The sequence below is a fragment of the Coturnix japonica genome, chromosome 24 (assembly GCF_054131305.1).
Source record: "Coturnix japonica strain WE chromosome 24, WE-NBRP24, whole genome shotgun sequence".
Classification (NCBI taxonomy): Eukaryota; Metazoa; Chordata; class Aves; order Galliformes; family Phasianidae; genus Coturnix; species Coturnix japonica.
In genome coordinates this window covers 9,639,178-9,656,118 of record NC_140686.1, presented here as the reverse complement: position 1 = coordinate 9,656,118, position 16,941 = coordinate 9,639,178, and the positions used below count along the sequence as shown (strand labels likewise).

The 16,941-nt window shown below is 59.6% G+C and overlaps 1 protein-coding gene and 1 long non-coding RNA gene across 5 annotated transcripts; one reads left to right on the top strand and one right to left on the bottom strand.

Moving 5' to 3' along the window:
* Positions 1-884: 884 nt before the first annotated feature.
* On the bottom strand, positions 885-16,563 carry SLC4A1 (solute carrier family 4 member 1 (Diego blood group)). 4 transcript variants are annotated; one of them, XM_085523612.1, is made up of 22 exons: positions 16,512-16,563; positions 13,829-13,905; positions 13,660-13,747; positions 12,043-12,106; positions 11,857-11,951; positions 11,030-11,103; positions 10,705-10,879; positions 10,483-10,618; positions 10,249-10,393; positions 9,936-10,014; positions 8,986-9,170; positions 8,112-8,322; positions 7,819-8,022; positions 6,752-6,900; positions 5,432-5,626; positions 4,763-4,930; positions 4,577-4,666; positions 4,302-4,468; positions 3,620-3,873; positions 3,365-3,534; positions 3,108-3,281; positions 885-2,200 (listed from the first exon to the last, which is right to left on the bottom strand). In XM_085523612.1, the coding sequence occupies exons 2-22, from the start codon at positions 13,844-13,846 to the stop codon at positions 2,120-2,122; spliced, it is 2,922 nt and encodes a 973-aa protein (XP_085379738.1). In that variant the 5' UTR covers positions 13,847-13,905; positions 16,512-16,563; the 3' UTR covers positions 885-2,119. The 4 variants fall into 4 exon arrangements, with proteins under 4 accessions (XP_085379738.1, XP_085379739.1, XP_085379740.1 ...); XM_085523613.1 differs by lacking the exon at positions 13,829-13,905; XM_085523614.1 differs by lacking the exons at positions 11,857-11,951; positions 12,043-12,106.
* On the top strand, positions 5,662-6,310 carry LOC146757283 (uncharacterized). The gene is made up of 2 exons (XR_014937084.1): positions 5,662-5,783; positions 6,273-6,310. It is a non-coding gene; the product is annotated as an uncharacterized LOC146757283 (long non-coding RNA).
* Positions 16,564-16,941: the final 378 nt, after the last annotated feature.

The window sequence follows — 16,941 nt, the reverse complement described above, 5'->3', positions numbered from 1 at the left end:
TTATCAATTTATCTTATAGGGTCACTTCTCTCACCAACTCGTCTTATAGGGGCATTTATTGGTGCGTTTCCCTTATCAATTCATCTTATAGGGTCACTTCTCTTATCACTTTATCTTATAGGGGCATTTATTGGTGTATTTCCCCTATCAATTCATCATATAGGGTCGTTTCTCTTTTGGGTTTATCTTATAGGGGCATTTATTGGTGTCTTTCCCTTATTGGTTTGTCTTATAGGATCGTTTCTCTTATCAATTCATCTTATAGGGTCGTTTCTCTTATCAATTCATCTTATAGGGTCACTTCTCTTCCCAGCTCATCTTATAGGGGCGTTTTTCGGTGTGTTTCCCTTATCAATTCATCTTATAGGGTCGTTTCCCTTATCAGCTCATCTTATAGGGTCACTTCTATTATCAACTCATAGGGACATTTATTGGTGTGTTTCCCTTATCAGCTCGTCTTATAGGGTTGTTTCTCTTATCAATTCATCTTATAGGGGCATTTATTGGTGCTATTCATCTTATAGGGTCGTTTCCCTTATCAGTTCATCTTATATGGGCATTTATCGGTGTGTTTCCTTTATCAGCTCATCTTATAGGATCGTTTTTCTTATCAATTCACCCTATAGGGTCGTTTCTCTTATCAAGTCATAGGGGCATTTATTAGTGCATTTCCCTTATCGGTTCGTCTTATAGGGTTGCTTCTCTTGGTGGCAATGGGCATCCCATGGGACCTCAGGGGGACATTTGGGGTGGTGGCAATGGGCATCCTATGGGGTCACGGGGTCTCTGATAGGGACCCATCAGAAGGAGCGGCCCCACTGCCGTCCCGTTGTCATTAATATCTTTATTAAAGCCTGAGATGGAGGTGGGTCGGGAGGAGAAGCTCAAACAAAGCACGCACCATCGTTTATTTCAGACATCAGTGGTAAAAACGACCCCAAGGCACTGGAGGTGGTTTGGGAGTGACCCCATTGGGAATGGGTTTGGGAGATCCCATTGGGAATGGGTTTGGGAGTGATCCCATTGCAATGGCTTTGGGATATCCCACTGGGAATGGGTTTGGGAGTGATCCATTGCAATGGCTTTGGGATATCCCATTGGGGATGGGTTTGGGAGTGATCCCATTGCAATGGCTTTGGATATCCCATTGGGATGGGTTTGGGAGTGATCTTATTTGAATGGCTTTGGGATATCCCATTGGGAATGGGTTTGGGAGTGATCCTATTGGAATGGATTTGGGATATCCCATTGGGAATGGGTTTGGGAGTGATCCATTGCAATGGCTTTGGGATATCCCATTGGGAATGGGTTTGGGAGTGATCCCATTGGAATGGCTTTGGAATATCCCATTGGGAATGGGTTTGGGAGTGATCCATTGCAATGGCTTTGGGATATCCCATTGGGGATGGGTTTGGGAGTGATCCATTGCAATGGCTTTGGGCTATCCCATTGGGAATGGGTTTGGGGCAGGCGATGGGCATCAAGCAGTTGACATGGCGGGGAAAAATCCCTTCAGAGCTACATGGGTTGAACTGAAATGCTAAAACCCAACGGGACGGCACCAACGCATCGAGCAACACCCGCAGCAGGACGGACGGACACAGACAGACACCCAGACAGACACACACACACACACACGCACTCGGTGCCCGCAGTCCCTGCCCGGCGCTGGTCCCGCTCAGTCTCCATACCCTCATTGCTCAGCTCTATGTACACACACACGCGGCCCTTAGCAATAAGTTACAGCCCCCCGTGGTGAGCAGCAATGTACACATGGCTCCTGGCGGCGGCTGCTGCTTCTAAGTGCTTTTTGCATCATTATTATCCTATTTTTTCCCTGCTATTTCCCTCAGTTTTCAGCAAGCTCTACCTGCACAAGCATTGGCTTTTCCCTGCAGAAGCATCCCTTTTTTTTTTGCCTATTTTTTGCCTATTTTTTTTTCTTTTTTTTTCAGTGTTTTTGCAGCATTTCTCTGCATTACAAACCCCTAGCCCCTGTGCTGGGCTGGTAACATCCCTACCCCGGGATGCTGGGCAGCATAGCGGGATGCTGTGGGCAGAACGTGGCAATGGGGGGGTAATGGTGGATGTACATGTGGGTGGGGGCACGGTGGGGCCCTTAGCTGGGCATCTGCACCTCGTTGTACACATCCTGGCCCTCCGTCTCTTCAAATGTCGCCACCGCGTCATCCGTGTCCAGCTGTGGGGGGAGATGAGGTGTCAGGAGGGATGGGATGGGATGGGATGGGATGGGATGGGATGGGATGGGATGGGGTTGGGGATAGGATGGAGGTGGGGATGGAGATGGAGATGGTAGGGATGGAAATGGAGATGAAGGTGTTGGAGTTGGAGATGGAGATGATGGAGGCGAAGATGGAGGAGATGGAGTTGGAGGTGGAGTTGGAGACGAAAGAGATGAAAACAGAGATGGAGATGTTGGAGTTGGAGATGATAGAGATGATGGAGGTGGAGATGGAGGTGGAGGAGATGGAGACAATAGAGATGGAAACAGAGATGAAGATGTTGGAGTTGGAGATGATGGAGACGGAGATGATAGAGATGGAAACAGAGATGGTGATGATGAAAGAAAAGATGGAGTTGGAGATGGAGATGATTGATATGGAGACAATAGAGATGGAAATGGAGATAGAGATGATGGAGATGGAGTTGGAGATGGAGATTAGGGAGATGCAGATGGAGACGATGGAGATGGAAATGAAGGTGGAAATGGAGTTGGAGATGGAGATGATGGAGATGGAGGTGAAATGGAGTTGGAGATTATGGGGTTGGGGGTGGAGATGGAGATGATGGATTTGATGGAGATGGGACAGGGATGGGGACAGGGAGGAGATAATGAGGGGTCAAAAATGAGGATGGGCAGTGACGGTGATGGAGGTGGATGGGCGTGGATGGAGATGGCAATCATAATGGGGCCAGGAAGAGGATCAGGATGGAAATGGTGAATGGGGTGGAGACAGAGATGGGGATGGGATGGGGACAGGTTGGGGGTGGGAGGACACATCAAGAACAGGGAGGGAGATGAGGACAAAGACAAGGGTGGGAACAGGGATGGGGACGAGGGGAGGTGGGGGTGGATGGGCACGCACGCATTTGAGCTCGATGTCGCTGAAGATGCGGGGCAGCAGGAGCCGCCGCAGCGGCACCGTGAGGACAAGGACGAAGGGCAGCGCCAGCGATGCCGGGCTGGCTTTCACCCCCCAGAGCAGCGCCAGCATCAGGATCTGAGTCAGGGTAAAGATGTGCATCCGCCACGTCTTCACCTGCGGCACAGAGAGGGGTCAGGGGGGCTCAGAGCCTGGTAAGGAACAGGGCTGCGGGGTGCCCCAAAGCAGGGCTGCCTCACCCTGGTGACATAGGGCTCCTTGGGGTGGTACTTGGGGGGCATCAGCAACAGCAGGATGCGATCAAAGAGCTGGATGCCAAAGAGCGAAGTGACGCCCATGTAGAGGAAGATGCCGAAGAGCACAGACAGCGGGATGAACTTCAGGATGGGCTCCATCAGGATGGAGACGCCTGGTGGGATGTAGGGTCAGCGGGCACCACAGGGACGGGTCCAACCTCCCTTAAACCCTATTACACCCATCCCCATCCCTCTCACCGATCAGCACGGCCACCAGCAGCCCGCTGATGCGCTGCTCCTTCACCTCCAGGATCTGGGACTTCTCCCCCGGCCCCGAGCTTTTGCTCATGACGGTCAGAGCGTTGGCGTGCGTGATGGTGCGCACAGTGGTAGCGCTCAGCCAGGGCATGCCAAAGAGGGCAGCAATGCCACCCATGGCCACGATCAGCAGCAGGTCCAGGTGGAACCCTGAGCCCTTCACCAGCTTCCGCTCCGGTTTGCTGACGATGAGGCTGTGGGGATGGAGGGGATGCATGGAGGGTTGAGGATGGGGACAGCAAAGGGATGGGGATGGAGGTTGTAATGGGGACAGCAATGGGACGGGGATGGAGGTTGTAATGGGGACAGCAATGGGATGGGGATGGAGGTTGTAATGGGGACAGCAATGGGATGGGGATGGAGGTTGTAATGGGGACAGCAATGGGATGGGGATGGAGGTTGTAATGGGGACAGCAATGGGATGGGGATGGAGGTTGTAATGGGGATAGGGAGGGGATGGAGGTTGTAATGGGAACAGGGAGGGGATGGGGATGGAGGTTGTAATGGGGACAGGGAGGGGATGGGGATGGAGGTTGTAATGGGGATAGGGAGAGGATGGCGATGGGGTGGGGGCAGAGAGGAGGACAGTGTGGGATCCCAACCCGCCCCCCTCCATCCTCACGTGGTGATCTGCGTCTCGAGGAAGATGAGGATGAAGACCAGCAGGGCTGGGACTACAGAAGCAAACATCATCCAGATGGGGAAGGGGGTGTTGTTGCCCATGGGGTGGATGAACCAACCCCGGGCAGTGGCGTTGGTCACCTCCAGCCCTCGGGGCACCTTCAGTTTCTGCACAGGAGCAGAGATGGAACATCAGGTTGGTGCATCCCACAACCCCCCCCCCCCCCTCCACAGTCACCTTGTGCCCCCCACCCACCCACAGGGACACCCCAATACCTGTGTGTAGGTGTCCTCAATGAAGAAATCAGCCAGAGCCATGATGAAGATGGAGATGGGCACCCCAAAGTCCCCGATAAGGCGCCGGATCTGCATGGACACCACACTGAGCCCCCCCTCCAGCCAATGGGACCCCCACACACACACCCTGGGGGGTGACAAAACCCAACCCCCCCCCAAACCCACCGTGCCGGGCAGGAACGCGCTGTTCTTGAATTTACGGAGGAAAAGGGCGAGGAAGAAGGTGCCGGCCATGAGGACGAGGGACAGCAGCGCTGTGTTGGGTTGGGGCTCTGACGGGTCCACGGTGTCCTTCCCGTTGTACCTCCGCTGCAGCGGGTGAGCCCTGAAGATCTGGGGGTGGGAGAGGAGGTTGGGATGGGACGGCCCCACATACATCCCTGTCTGCACCCCATAGCCCTACATCCCACTGTACCCTACATCTCCATCCCACCGTTCCCCATGGATCCATCCCACTGTACCCCATGGGTCCATCCCACAGCTCCATCCCTGCTGCACCCCATAGCCCCACATCTCACCATACCCCACGGCTCCATTCCACTGCACCTCACATCTCCATCCCACCCCACAGCTCCATCCCTTCTGCACCCCATAGCCCTACATCCCACTGTACCCAATAGGTCCATCCCACTTCACCCCACATCTCCATCCCTGCTGCACCCCACATCTCCATCCCACCCCACAGCTCCACCCCACTGCATCCCACATCTCCATCCCTTCTGCACCCCACAACTCCATCCCTGCTGCACCCCATAGCTCCATCCCACTTCACCCCACATCTCCATCCCTGCTGCACCCCACTGCTCTCTCTAACCCTATGGGACCCCCCCTCACCGTGACCAGCTTGGCGAATGTCTCATAGATGAAGATGAGGGAGATGAGGAAGGAGAAGATCTCCTGCGTGTATCGGGACAGGTAACGCACCAGGACGCTGCCCTCGCAGGCCACCACCACCAGCACCAGCAGGATGAGCCAGAAGCCGATCCACACCCGGCCCACGATGTACTCCAGGCCTTGTGCCTCGCAGAACTGCCACCAAAGGACACGGCCCCATCAGCCCCACGGCAATGTGGGGTGCCCCACACCTCCTGTGTGCCATCCCCTGTGTGCTGCTCCATATATGCCATCCCCAAAGTGTCATTATGTGCCACCCCATAAGTACCACCTCCTATGTGCCATCCCAAAGGTGCCACCCCCAAAATGCCATCCCAAAAGTGCCGTCCCCCCTATGGGTCATCACATCTGTGCCACCCCAAATGTGCCACCCCATCATTGCCATCCTAAAAGTGCCACCCCCCTATGTGACATCAGCCCTGTGCCACCCCAAAGGCGCCACCTCCCTATGGATCATCACATCTATGCCACTCCAAAGGTGCCACCCCATAAGTGTCAGTCTCTATGTGCCATCTCAAAAGTGCCATCCCCCTATGGATCATCATATCTATGCCACCCCAAAGGTGCCACCCCATAATTGCCATTCTAAAGGTGCCACCCCCCTACATGCCATCAGCCCTGTGCCACCCCAAAAGTGCCATCACAGATATGCTGCCCCATAAGTGCCGCTCCCCATGTGCACCCCCCCCCCAAAAATGCCATCCCTCTATGTGGCATCACAGCTGTGCCACCCCAAAGGTGCCATCCCCATAAGTACCACCTCCTATGTGCCATCCCAAAGGTGCCACCCCCAAAATGCCAACCCAAAGTGCCATCCCCCTATGGATCATCACATCTACCCCACCCCAATGGTGCCACCCCATAAGTGTCAGTCTCTATGTGCCATCCCAAAGGTGCCACCCCCAAAATGCCATCCCAAAAGTGCTATCCCCCCTATGTGGCATTACATCTATGCCACCCCAAAGGTGCCACCCTATAATTGCCATCCTATAAGTGCCACCCCCCTACATGCCATCAGCCCTGTGCCACCCCAAAGGTGCCATCCCCCTATGGATCATCACATTTACACCACCCCAAAGGTGCCACCCCATAAGTGCCATTCTCTATGTGCCATCCCAAAAGTGCCACCCCAAAGCACCTCTCCCTTTGTGCCACCCCAAAGTGCCACCCCCCTACCTGACATCACACGTATACCACCCCCAAATTACCCTCCCAAGGTTCCCCCCCCCCCCTTCCAGCCCCCCAAGTTTGGGGTCCCACCGAGAAGAAAGCCTCCTCAAAGACCAGCAGCGGCCCCGAGAAGCCGACGACGAGCAGAGGCTGAGCACTGAGCAGGCTGAAGAGCAGACACTGCACACAGGTGGAGACCAGCAGCTCCGACACCCCCATCATCCCACGGGTCTTCTCACCTGGGGGGGCACAGCCAGGGCTTGATGGGGGTGGGGGGATGGAGAAGGAGACACCCCCCCAACCCTAAAATGCTCAGTGCAGACAGAGGGCTGTAGGGTCCTGGGGGTGCTGTGTATGTGGGGATGTGGGATACTGGGGAATGGGGATATAGGGACACAGGGACATTGTGGGGACGTGGGTGTGGGGATGTGGGGCGTGAAGGTATGGGGATGTGGAATATTGGGGCGTGGAGATACAGGGACATGAGGACACAGGGACATGGGGTGTGTGAATAGGGGGATATGAGGACATGGGGACATGGGACGGTGAGGTGTGGGGATGTGGGGACATGGGGATATGGGGACATATGGATATGAGGGCATGGGGGAACAGGCCACTGGGGCATGGGGACATGAGGAGATGGGAGACAGGGACATAGGGACATGGGATGGGGATATGAGGGCCCTGGAGCCACAGGGGCATGAGCATATGGAGGCACAGGGACATGGGGACATGGGGGCACAGGGACATGGGGACATGGGGACATGGGGGCACAGGGATATGGGGACATGGGGACATAAGGGCACAGGGATATGGGGACATGGGGACATGGGGGGACAGGGATATGGGGACATGGGGGCACAGGGATATGGGGACATAAGGGCACAGGGATATGGGGATATGGGGACATGGGGGCACAGGGATATGGGGGGAATGGGGACATGTAGATGTGGGGCCATGCAGGGAAGGCATGGGCATGGGGACACAAGAACATGGGGACATGGGGGACGTGGGGACACAGGGGGAATGAAGATGTGATATTGGGACATGGGGACATACAGATGTGGGGACACAGGGGGATGGGGATGCAGGGGTCCCTATGACAGCACAGCAGACCCCGTACCCACGCAGGGCAGCTCCCCACGTCCCTGCATTACCCAACAAGCCCCCGAAGGTGACAGCGGGTGAGAGCGCGGCGAAGTAGATGAAGATGACGGCAGCCAGGCACTGCGGGCTCAGCGCATCCTTGATGTCACTCAGGTACTTGGGGTAGCGGCGGCGGATGTCCTTCAGCAGCCCCCCAAACGGCCGCCCCGTCCGGATCAGCGGGTCGTCATCATCCGGAACCTGGTCCTTACCCTCTATATGGACAGAGAAGGCATCGAAACCAAAGGGTTGTTGGACAGGGAGGGGGATGTAGGGGTATGGGGACCCCAAAGTGGGGCCGTACCGGTGTCTTTGGGGACGTGGTGGCTGTGCACGGTGTCCGGGTGCTGGTGGCGGCGGCGGAGCAGCTGGTGCTGCAGCGGGATCAGGGCACGGAGGTGCTGCTCGTTGGGCACCTCGTGGGGTGGCAGGACGATGCTGGCATCCAGGAAACTCTCCAGCCCCCCCAGCAGCTCCCCACGACCACCACATAAATAGGCGTCACGGCGGAACAGCTGTGGGGTGGAGAGGGGGGAGACGGGGGGTGGGAGAGGGGAGGTGTTGAGGGGTTGGAATGGGTCAAATTGGGGTGAGGGGTTGGGATTGTGGGGGTGGGGGGGCATTAAGGGAGGGGATGAGGGCAATGGTGTGTGGGCATGGGGCAATGGGGACATGGGACATTGTGACACTGGGATGTGGGGCCATGGGGTGTGGGCTGATGGGGGGACACAAAGGGATAGGGGCAGGGGGACATGGTGTGGGGACATGGGGATATGGGGACACATACAGAGGGACATGGGGACACAGTGGGGCAGGGGTTCATGGGCACACAGTCATATGGGGACAGGGGTGCATTGGGACATGGGGATATGGATATATAGGGACATGGGGACACAGATACATGGGGGCAGAGGGATGTGGGGACATGGGGACACGGGGATATGGATACATGGGGACATGGGGACACAGATGTACTGGGTAATGAGGGCAGAGATACACGGGGACACAGGGACATGGGGACGCAGATCCATGGGGACATGGGGACACAAGGGTCATGAAATGCAAAGGGACAGAGGGATATAGAGATATGGGGACCAGATATATGGGGACATGGGGACACAGGGACATGGGGATGTAGGTACATGGGGACACAGGGATTTGGGGACACGGTGCAGTACCCGGTCGGCCATGACGGTGGCTGCAGCGCGGCCGATCTCGTGGTAACTGATGCGGGGACTGTCCGGACCCAGCACCGTGAGCACGAAACGCACCGGGAGCGGCACCGCCAGCACCGAGTCCAAAGGCAGCGCCGCACGGAGCCGAACCAGCGCCAAGGTGGGATGATCCAGGAACCCTGCACAGCCTGGGGGGGAACGGGGGGTCAGGGGGGCACGGAGCGGGGGTGGGGATAGAGGGGGAATGGGGGGTGTCGGGGTGGGGGGACGTTGGGGTGTGGGGATATAGGGATGTTGGGGTGGGGGGGTGTAGGGAAATGGGGGTGTAAGGCCACTGGGAAATGAGATATAGGGACATTGGGGCATGGGGATGTAGGGATATTGGGAAGTGGGGGTGTAGGGATGAGGGAAATGGGATATAGGGATGTTGGGAAGTCGGGGTGTAGGGAAGTGAGGCTATGGAGACACTGGGAAATGAGATATAGGGACATGATGGGGATATAGGGATGTGGGGATATGGGGACATTGGGAAGTGAGGGTGTAGGGAAGTGGGGGTGTAGGGACAGTGGGGATTTATGGGGATATAGGGTCACTGGGATGTGGGGGCATAGGGACATGGGAATATGGGGATAGAGGGAGATGGGAACATAGGGACACTGAGAAGTGGGGATATAGGGACACTGGGAAATGAGATAATAGGAACATTGGGGTTTGGGGATATAGGGACGTTGGGATGTGAGGGATATAGGGACATGGGGAAATGGGGTTACAGGGACGTTGGGCAGTGGGGTATAGGGGCATGAGAAATGGAGGTGCAGGGATGCAGTGACGTGGTGGCACAGGGACAGGTATGGGGACACAGAATGGGACCTGGAGATGGGGGGGGATGAGGGTGTGGGGAGCAGTGTGTGAGCACACAGCAGTGTGGGGCACAGCCCCCCCCCAGCACTCACCCACGAGCACCAGCGTGGCCTCGGTGTCCTCAGGGAGCTGCTGGTGGAGCTGGGGGCCGAGCTGCGCCCCGGGGGGGCTCTGTGGGGGCAGAGAGGGGGGGGCAGGGGTCACCCTGCTGCTCCATCCCTGCATGCCCCTGAGAGCCCCCCAGGTATCTCCTGTATGTGCACTGCAGGTCCTGCGCCATCCCCTCCATCCCCATCACCCCCTGCACGTCCCATACGTGTCTCCCTCTACACCCCTATGGGTCCCTGTCCCCCCGGCCTTCATGTCCCACTCTGTCCCTCCCTGCACCCCCCCCCCTTTACTTGCCTGCTGTGCCCCATGCAGCTCCCTCATCTCCACAGCCCCGTGCTCCCGCAGCAATGCGCGCTGCTCCGCGTCCTTCTGCTCCCCATCCGAGTGCTGCAGCTGCGCTGCCGGCAGCGTCCACACCGACTCCCCCTCACTGGGATGCCTGCAAGGCCACGACAGCCACCATCAACCCCAATGTGGGGGGACACGGCCTTATAAAGGGGGGACACACTTATAAAGGGGGGGTCGTACTTGTGCTGCAGCAGCAGTGCCCGCAGGACGTCCTCGCGGTGCTGTGGCTTCAGCTGCCCCTCGTAGATGAGCTGCTCCAGCAGCGTGTTGGCAATGGCTGCCAGCGACGTGGCGGCCACATCCAGCAGCACGACGCCTGTGGGATGGGCAGCGTTGGCACCACGTTATGGCACATCACATCGCCATACCCACATCCCCTATTGCACATAATGGGGTCCCCACCTTTGGCAAAGGCCCTGCGCAGCTCCAGCAGGCTGTGGTAGGTGAGCAGGGGGAGGTGGGTGCCCCATGTCCCCCCCGGCTCCATGCTCTCCTCCAGCTGCACCCAGCGCCCGGCCTCCATCCAGCACGGATCCTTCCTGCTGTCCAGCACCAGCTCGTGCAGCTCCACGTACCCCTGCGGTCACCACGTGTCACCCACAGCTCAAAGCTGCGGCCATGCTGCCCACACACCCCACTGCAGCCAGGACCCCCCCCAGCATCATTCCCAGGTGGTCTCATTGCTGTTGTGATGGGGAATGGGGGTCCATATGGGCACAGCACCCACCTCATGTGTGTCCCTATGGGCCGTGGGCTGTCTGCTCCCCGCCGCCTCCAGGTCCACATCGGTCACTGATGGAGCTGTGAGCAGGTTCTGTGTCAGCAGGTCCTGCCCAGCCCCAGTGGGGTCTGCAGGGTGTCCCCCCCCCCAGCTCCCCATCACCCCGCAGTGCCCAGCACTGACAGCCCCATTGCTCAGCTCCAGACCCCAACCCCAGCCCCTGCACCACGATGGGGACACGGCGTCCCCTCACCTAAGGGCCTGGTGTCCCCCGTCCCCATCCCCTCCCTACCTGCTCCCCCCCTCTCTCCCCACATGCTCCGGCCCTATAAAGCCCCTCTGCGTGCAGCGGGTCGGCCCCACGCCCTGTGTGCACCATAAACCCCGCAGCACTTTGCTCCTGCTGACAGTAAACAGCACCGCAACCCCCGGGGGGGGCGAACCGCACCCCGTCACCCCACAGGACCCACATCAGGGACCCCCCGGTCCCTATATGATGTGCCGGGTCCTGCCGACACCGCATCCATCCCTATTAGGATGGGGGCAAAGCCGCTTATGGGACGGGGAGCGCGTCCCCACCGCTGTCCCCTATGGCAACACGGGGGCGCACCGAGCCGTCCTTGTCGCCACGAAGCCGCCCCACTCCGGACGGCGCTCAGCCCCGAGTGGTTCGTGTCCTCACCCCAAACACGGCGCTGTTTACCCTCAATCAATGGGGCGATCACCACAAGCGGTTGCGGTCACCCCGCTGCGCCGGAGGGACCTGGATGGGGGCGGGGGTCGCGCATTTATCTCTTTAAACCTCCCCCCCCCACGTCCCCGCTCTCACTCACTCTGCCCTCCGCCACCGGCCCGGCCCGGGGGGGTCCCGACCTCGCTCCTCCTCCCGTCCACATCATACGATCCCCGGTGGCCGGGCAGAAAGCGGCTGCAAAACACCCCGCGTTCAGCGCCCGTGGGGCCGAATTAGGGGAGGGGGCGTCCGGGAGGGGAGGGGTCCGTGAGTGGGAGCGACTCACCGCAGCGGGGACAACTGCTCGGATCTCGCCCTGCGCAGAGGGGACCCAATGCCACCAACGGGCCCTGTGCACAACGGGCAGCAGCGTTATGGGACGGCAGCGTTATGGGACGGCAGCGTTATGGGGACGGCAGCGTTATGGGATGGCAGCATTATGGGGTCGGAAGTGTTATGGGACGGCAGCGTTATGGGGTCGGAAGTGTTATGGGACGGCAGCGTTATGGGACGGCAGCGTTATGGGACGGCAGCGTTATGGGGCGGCAGCGTTATGGGACGGCAGCGTTATGGGGTCGGCAGCCCTATGGGACGGCAGCGTTATGGGACGGCAGCGTTATGGAACGGCAGCGTTATGGGACAGCAGCCCTATGGGACGGCAGCGTTACGGGACGGCAGCGTTATGGGACAGCAGCGTTATGGGATGGCAGCGTTATGAGACGGCAGCGTTATGGGACGGCAGCGTTATGGGGCGGCAGCGTTATGGGATGGCAGCGTTATGAGACGGCAGCGTTATGGGGCGGCAGCCCTATGGGACGGCAGCGTTATGGGATGGCAGCGTTATGGGATGGCAGCGTTATGGGACGGCAGCGTTATGGGACGGCAGCGTTATGGGACGGCAGCCCTATGGGACGGCAGCGTTATGGGGCGGCAGCGTTATGGGGCGGCAGCCCTATGGGATGGCAGCGTTATGGGATGGCAGCGTTATGGGATGGCAGCGTTATGGGACGGCAGCGTTACAGGGTGGCAGCGTTACGGGATGGCAGCGTTATGGGACGGCAGCGTTATGGGATGGCAGCGTTATGGGACCGCAGCGTTATGGGGCGGCAGCGTTATGGGATGGCAGCGTTATGGGACGGCAGCGTTATGGGATGGCAGCGTTATGGGATGGCAGCGTTATGGGGTGGCAGCGTTATGGGATGGCAGCGTTATGGGATGGCAGCATTACGGGACGGCAGCGTTATGGGACGGCAGCGTTATGGGATGGCAGTGTTATGGGATGGCAGTGTTATGGGATGGCAGCGTTATGGGACGGCAGCGTTATGGGATGGCAGCGTTATGGGGTCGGCAGCGTTATGGGGTCGGCAGCGCCCGGTCAGCACCGTGCAGTGCTGCTGTTCCTGCACCTCGTGCAACTCTAGAGCCCGTGCAACGCATCTGTGCAACACCCGTGTGACTCTGGCTCTCATGCACTGCTGCAATGCACGCGGCATTGCTGTCCATGCAGCATTGGTGCCCATGCAGCGTTGCTGTCCATGCTGCATTGCTGTCCATGCAGCATTGGTGCCCATGCAACTCTGCTACCTTGCAGTGCTGGTGTCCACTCCCACAATGACACCCATGCAACCCCAGTGTCCATGCATTGCTGGTGTCTGTGCCAACGCTGGCACTCATGCAATGCAGCGCTGGTGCCCACGTCACACCAGCACACATGCAACACCAGCGCCATGCAACGCCGGTGCACCCTTGCAACATTCCTATGCAACACCATGCAACGCGCCTGCACTACACGAGCACCCGTGCAACACAAGCACCGACGGCAACATTGCAACCTGCAGCCCCCACATGCAATACCCCCCTCCATGCATCACTGCCCCCCCCCCCACCCATGGGTGCCACTCACTGCTCATCCCCCCCAGGGATATCCTGGAGCCCTTGCTGTCCTCGTAGCCCTCGGGGTCCAGGCTCCTGTGTAGCGCGTCCTCACTGTCCTGTGGGTATATATAGAGGGGGGGGTCAGTGGGATCAGGGGGGTCAGGGGGTCAGCGGGGGGGGGGCCAGGATGTCCCTACCTGGCCGGGCCCCTCCATGGCTCCGCTCACCCCCCCGCTGCGATACAGCGCTCAGCCCGGCGGCACCATGCCCCGCTCTGCAGCGTGCGGGAGAGAGACAGAGTTAGGAGCAAAGTGGGGGGGGGGCTTTTAAAAGGGGGGGGGTCGGCCGTGCCCTGCCCTGCTGATGGGAACCAGCGCTGGGACATGGCACAGCTCCAATGCTGCCCCTGGGAGGTGACACGCAGCCCCATCCCGCCCGCACCCAGGGGACGGCCGGCAGGGGGGGGTCGGGTCCCTACGGTGTGTGTATGGGGGGGTCGGGTCCCCATGGAGCTGTGGGCAGGGGCTGGGTCCCACAATCTCTCAGGAGTGGGGCAGGTCCCATAAGGAGCCCTGCATGTAAAGGGCAGGTCCCATATGGACCCACACACAGGGATCAGGTCCTGTCTGGTCTCACGCCCCTGGGTGGGATCCCAAACCACCCCGTGTCCATGAATGCTGGATGTTTGAACCATATGAGCCACATATATGGGTCCATATGGGTCCATATGGGTCCATATGGGTCCTCTACAGCATGTGAATGTGATCCCATATGGGCCACCACAGGAGTCCATGATCCCATGGAGCCCCACATGTGGGTCACATCCCTATGGAGCTGTGCACGACTGGGGTCCCATACGGCCCCATGAGCGTTGTTTAGATCCTATAGGGACCCACAGACATGAGTGGATCCCATACAGAGCTCACTGCACGGGTCAGGCCCCGTATGGCCCCACATGTGGGTCGGATCCTATAGGGACCCACGCCCACGGGTGGGGTCCCCCCCCCACTGCCCCAGGGCACAACCGCCAGGGGGCGCCCTCCCCCCACGCCCGTGGGTGCCCCCACCCCGCGGCCGCCCCAGGGGTTCCCCCCCCCCCCGACCCCCACCCACTCGCGTGGGGGAACCCCGTGGGGAGCGGGGGGGGCCCTATATCTCCACCCACGGGGCACCCACGCAGGGGAACCCCACGCTGTGTCCCAGGGAAGCCCGTGGAAGCGAGGTGGGGGGGGGGGGGGGGAGCAGGGAGAAGGTGGGTCGGGGGACATCGGGGGGCAGCGGGACCCCCAGCTCTCACCAGGGTGACGCAGGAGCTCACTCCCAGGCTGGCAGCAGCGGGGACCCCAACGGGGTCACGGGGACCCCCCGGGGGGGGTCACAATGTTGGCGGTGGGGGCACGGGAGCCCACAGAGGGAATAAAGGGATAAAGGGATAAAGGGGGGGGACACCAAGCAGGAGCCACCGTGGGGCCGCGAAGGACACGATGGGGACACGGGAGCGGTGACGGGGTCACGGGAACCACGGCCGCCTCGGACCCGGCCTCCTCCTTCCTGCCCCGCCTGGCCCCGTTTTGGCAGCGGCCCCCGGCCCCCCAGCACGGCCGCCCCGTTCCCCCCCCCCAGAGCCGCCCCGCTGCCTCTTGCGTCAGCCCCGCTGTGCCCCACTGATAATGAACCTCCAGCCCCCGCCCCGCTGCCCCACTGATCCCATATGGAGCCCATGGGGACAGGAGAGGGGCTGGGGGGGATTCGGTCAGCCCCAGAGACCACACTGCTATAGGGTGATGGGGGTGGGGGTGTGCAATGGGGACCCTCGATCCCCTGCGTGGGTGTGCAATGGGAGCTCAATGTCCTATAAAGGTGTGTGGTGGGAAATCCATGTGTCCTGTGTGTTGTGCAATAGGGAGCCCTTATATCCTATGGGGGCGTGCAATAGAGAGCCCGTATGTCCTATATGAGTGTGTAACGGGGAGCCTGTGTGTCCTATAAGGGTCTGCAGCAGGGAGCCCATACCCCACACATAGGTGTGCAATGAGGAATCTATACACCCCATATGAGAGTGCAACGGGGAGCCCATGTGTCCTATATGTGTGCAACAGGGACTCCACGATCCTATATGAGTCTGCAATAGGAAACCCTTACAACCAGTATGGGTGTGCCCATATATCCTATACGGGTGTGCAATGGGGGGCCATACACACTATATGGGTGTGCAATGGGGGGCCATACACACTATATGGGCGTGCAATGGAGGGCCCATACACACTATATGGGCGTGCAATGGGGGGCCCATACACACTATATGGGTTTGCAATAGGGGGCCATACACACTATATGGGTGTGCAATGGGGGGCCATACACCCTATATGGGTGTGCAATGGGGAGCCCATACGCCCTATATGGGTGTGCAATAGGGGGCCATACACACTATATGGGTGTGCAATGGGGGGCCATACACACTATATGGGAGTGCAATGGGGGGCCATACACACTATATGGGTGTGCAATGGGGGGCCATACACACTATATGGGTGTGCAATGGGGGGCCATACACACTATATGGGAGTGCAATGGGGGCCATAAGCTCTATCCAAGCACCTGCTGCGCTCATATGGGGCCCTCATAGTCTATAGGGCACAATGGGGCAGCACAGATCCCATCCTTGTGCCCCCCACCCACATGGGGGGCTCACACCGCCCTCCTACACCCATCAATATGGCACAGACCCCATAGGGACACCCACCCCCCAAAGCAGGACCCCACCCCATTGCACCCCCCATCCACCCCCACCACCAAACCCAGGGACCCCCCCCAACCCGGACCCACATAGGACCCCCTCGAGGTGCCCCCACCCCCTTCGCCCCCCGACCCCACACCCACCTGGGGCCGCCGCCGCCACCCCCGGCTCCGCGCAGCACCGGCTCAGGATCCCAAATGCCCTGAGTCACTGTCACCTCCTAATCTCCCCCCGGCCGCCCTCACCCCGCTCCCCCCCCTTTGCCCCCCCCAGCCCCACACACTCCGTTATCGGGGCGCAACATCTGCGCCAGCCCATCACACGCGCCCCGTCCCGCAGCGCTGCCCCGTCCCGCTCCATTGCGGGGCTGCGGGATTCCCGGGATGGGGGGGGGGAAACTCCTGGGGATCCCCCCCCCCTCAATGGCCGGACTTTGGGGTTCCTCTTAAGGGGGGGGGGTGTTCCCCAAATGGGGCTGCGGGGCCAATCGATGGCAATGGGACGAGCCTGTCCTACTGTCCCCCTGTCCTTCTGCCCTCCTGTCCCTCTGTCCCTATGTCCTACTGTCCCCAT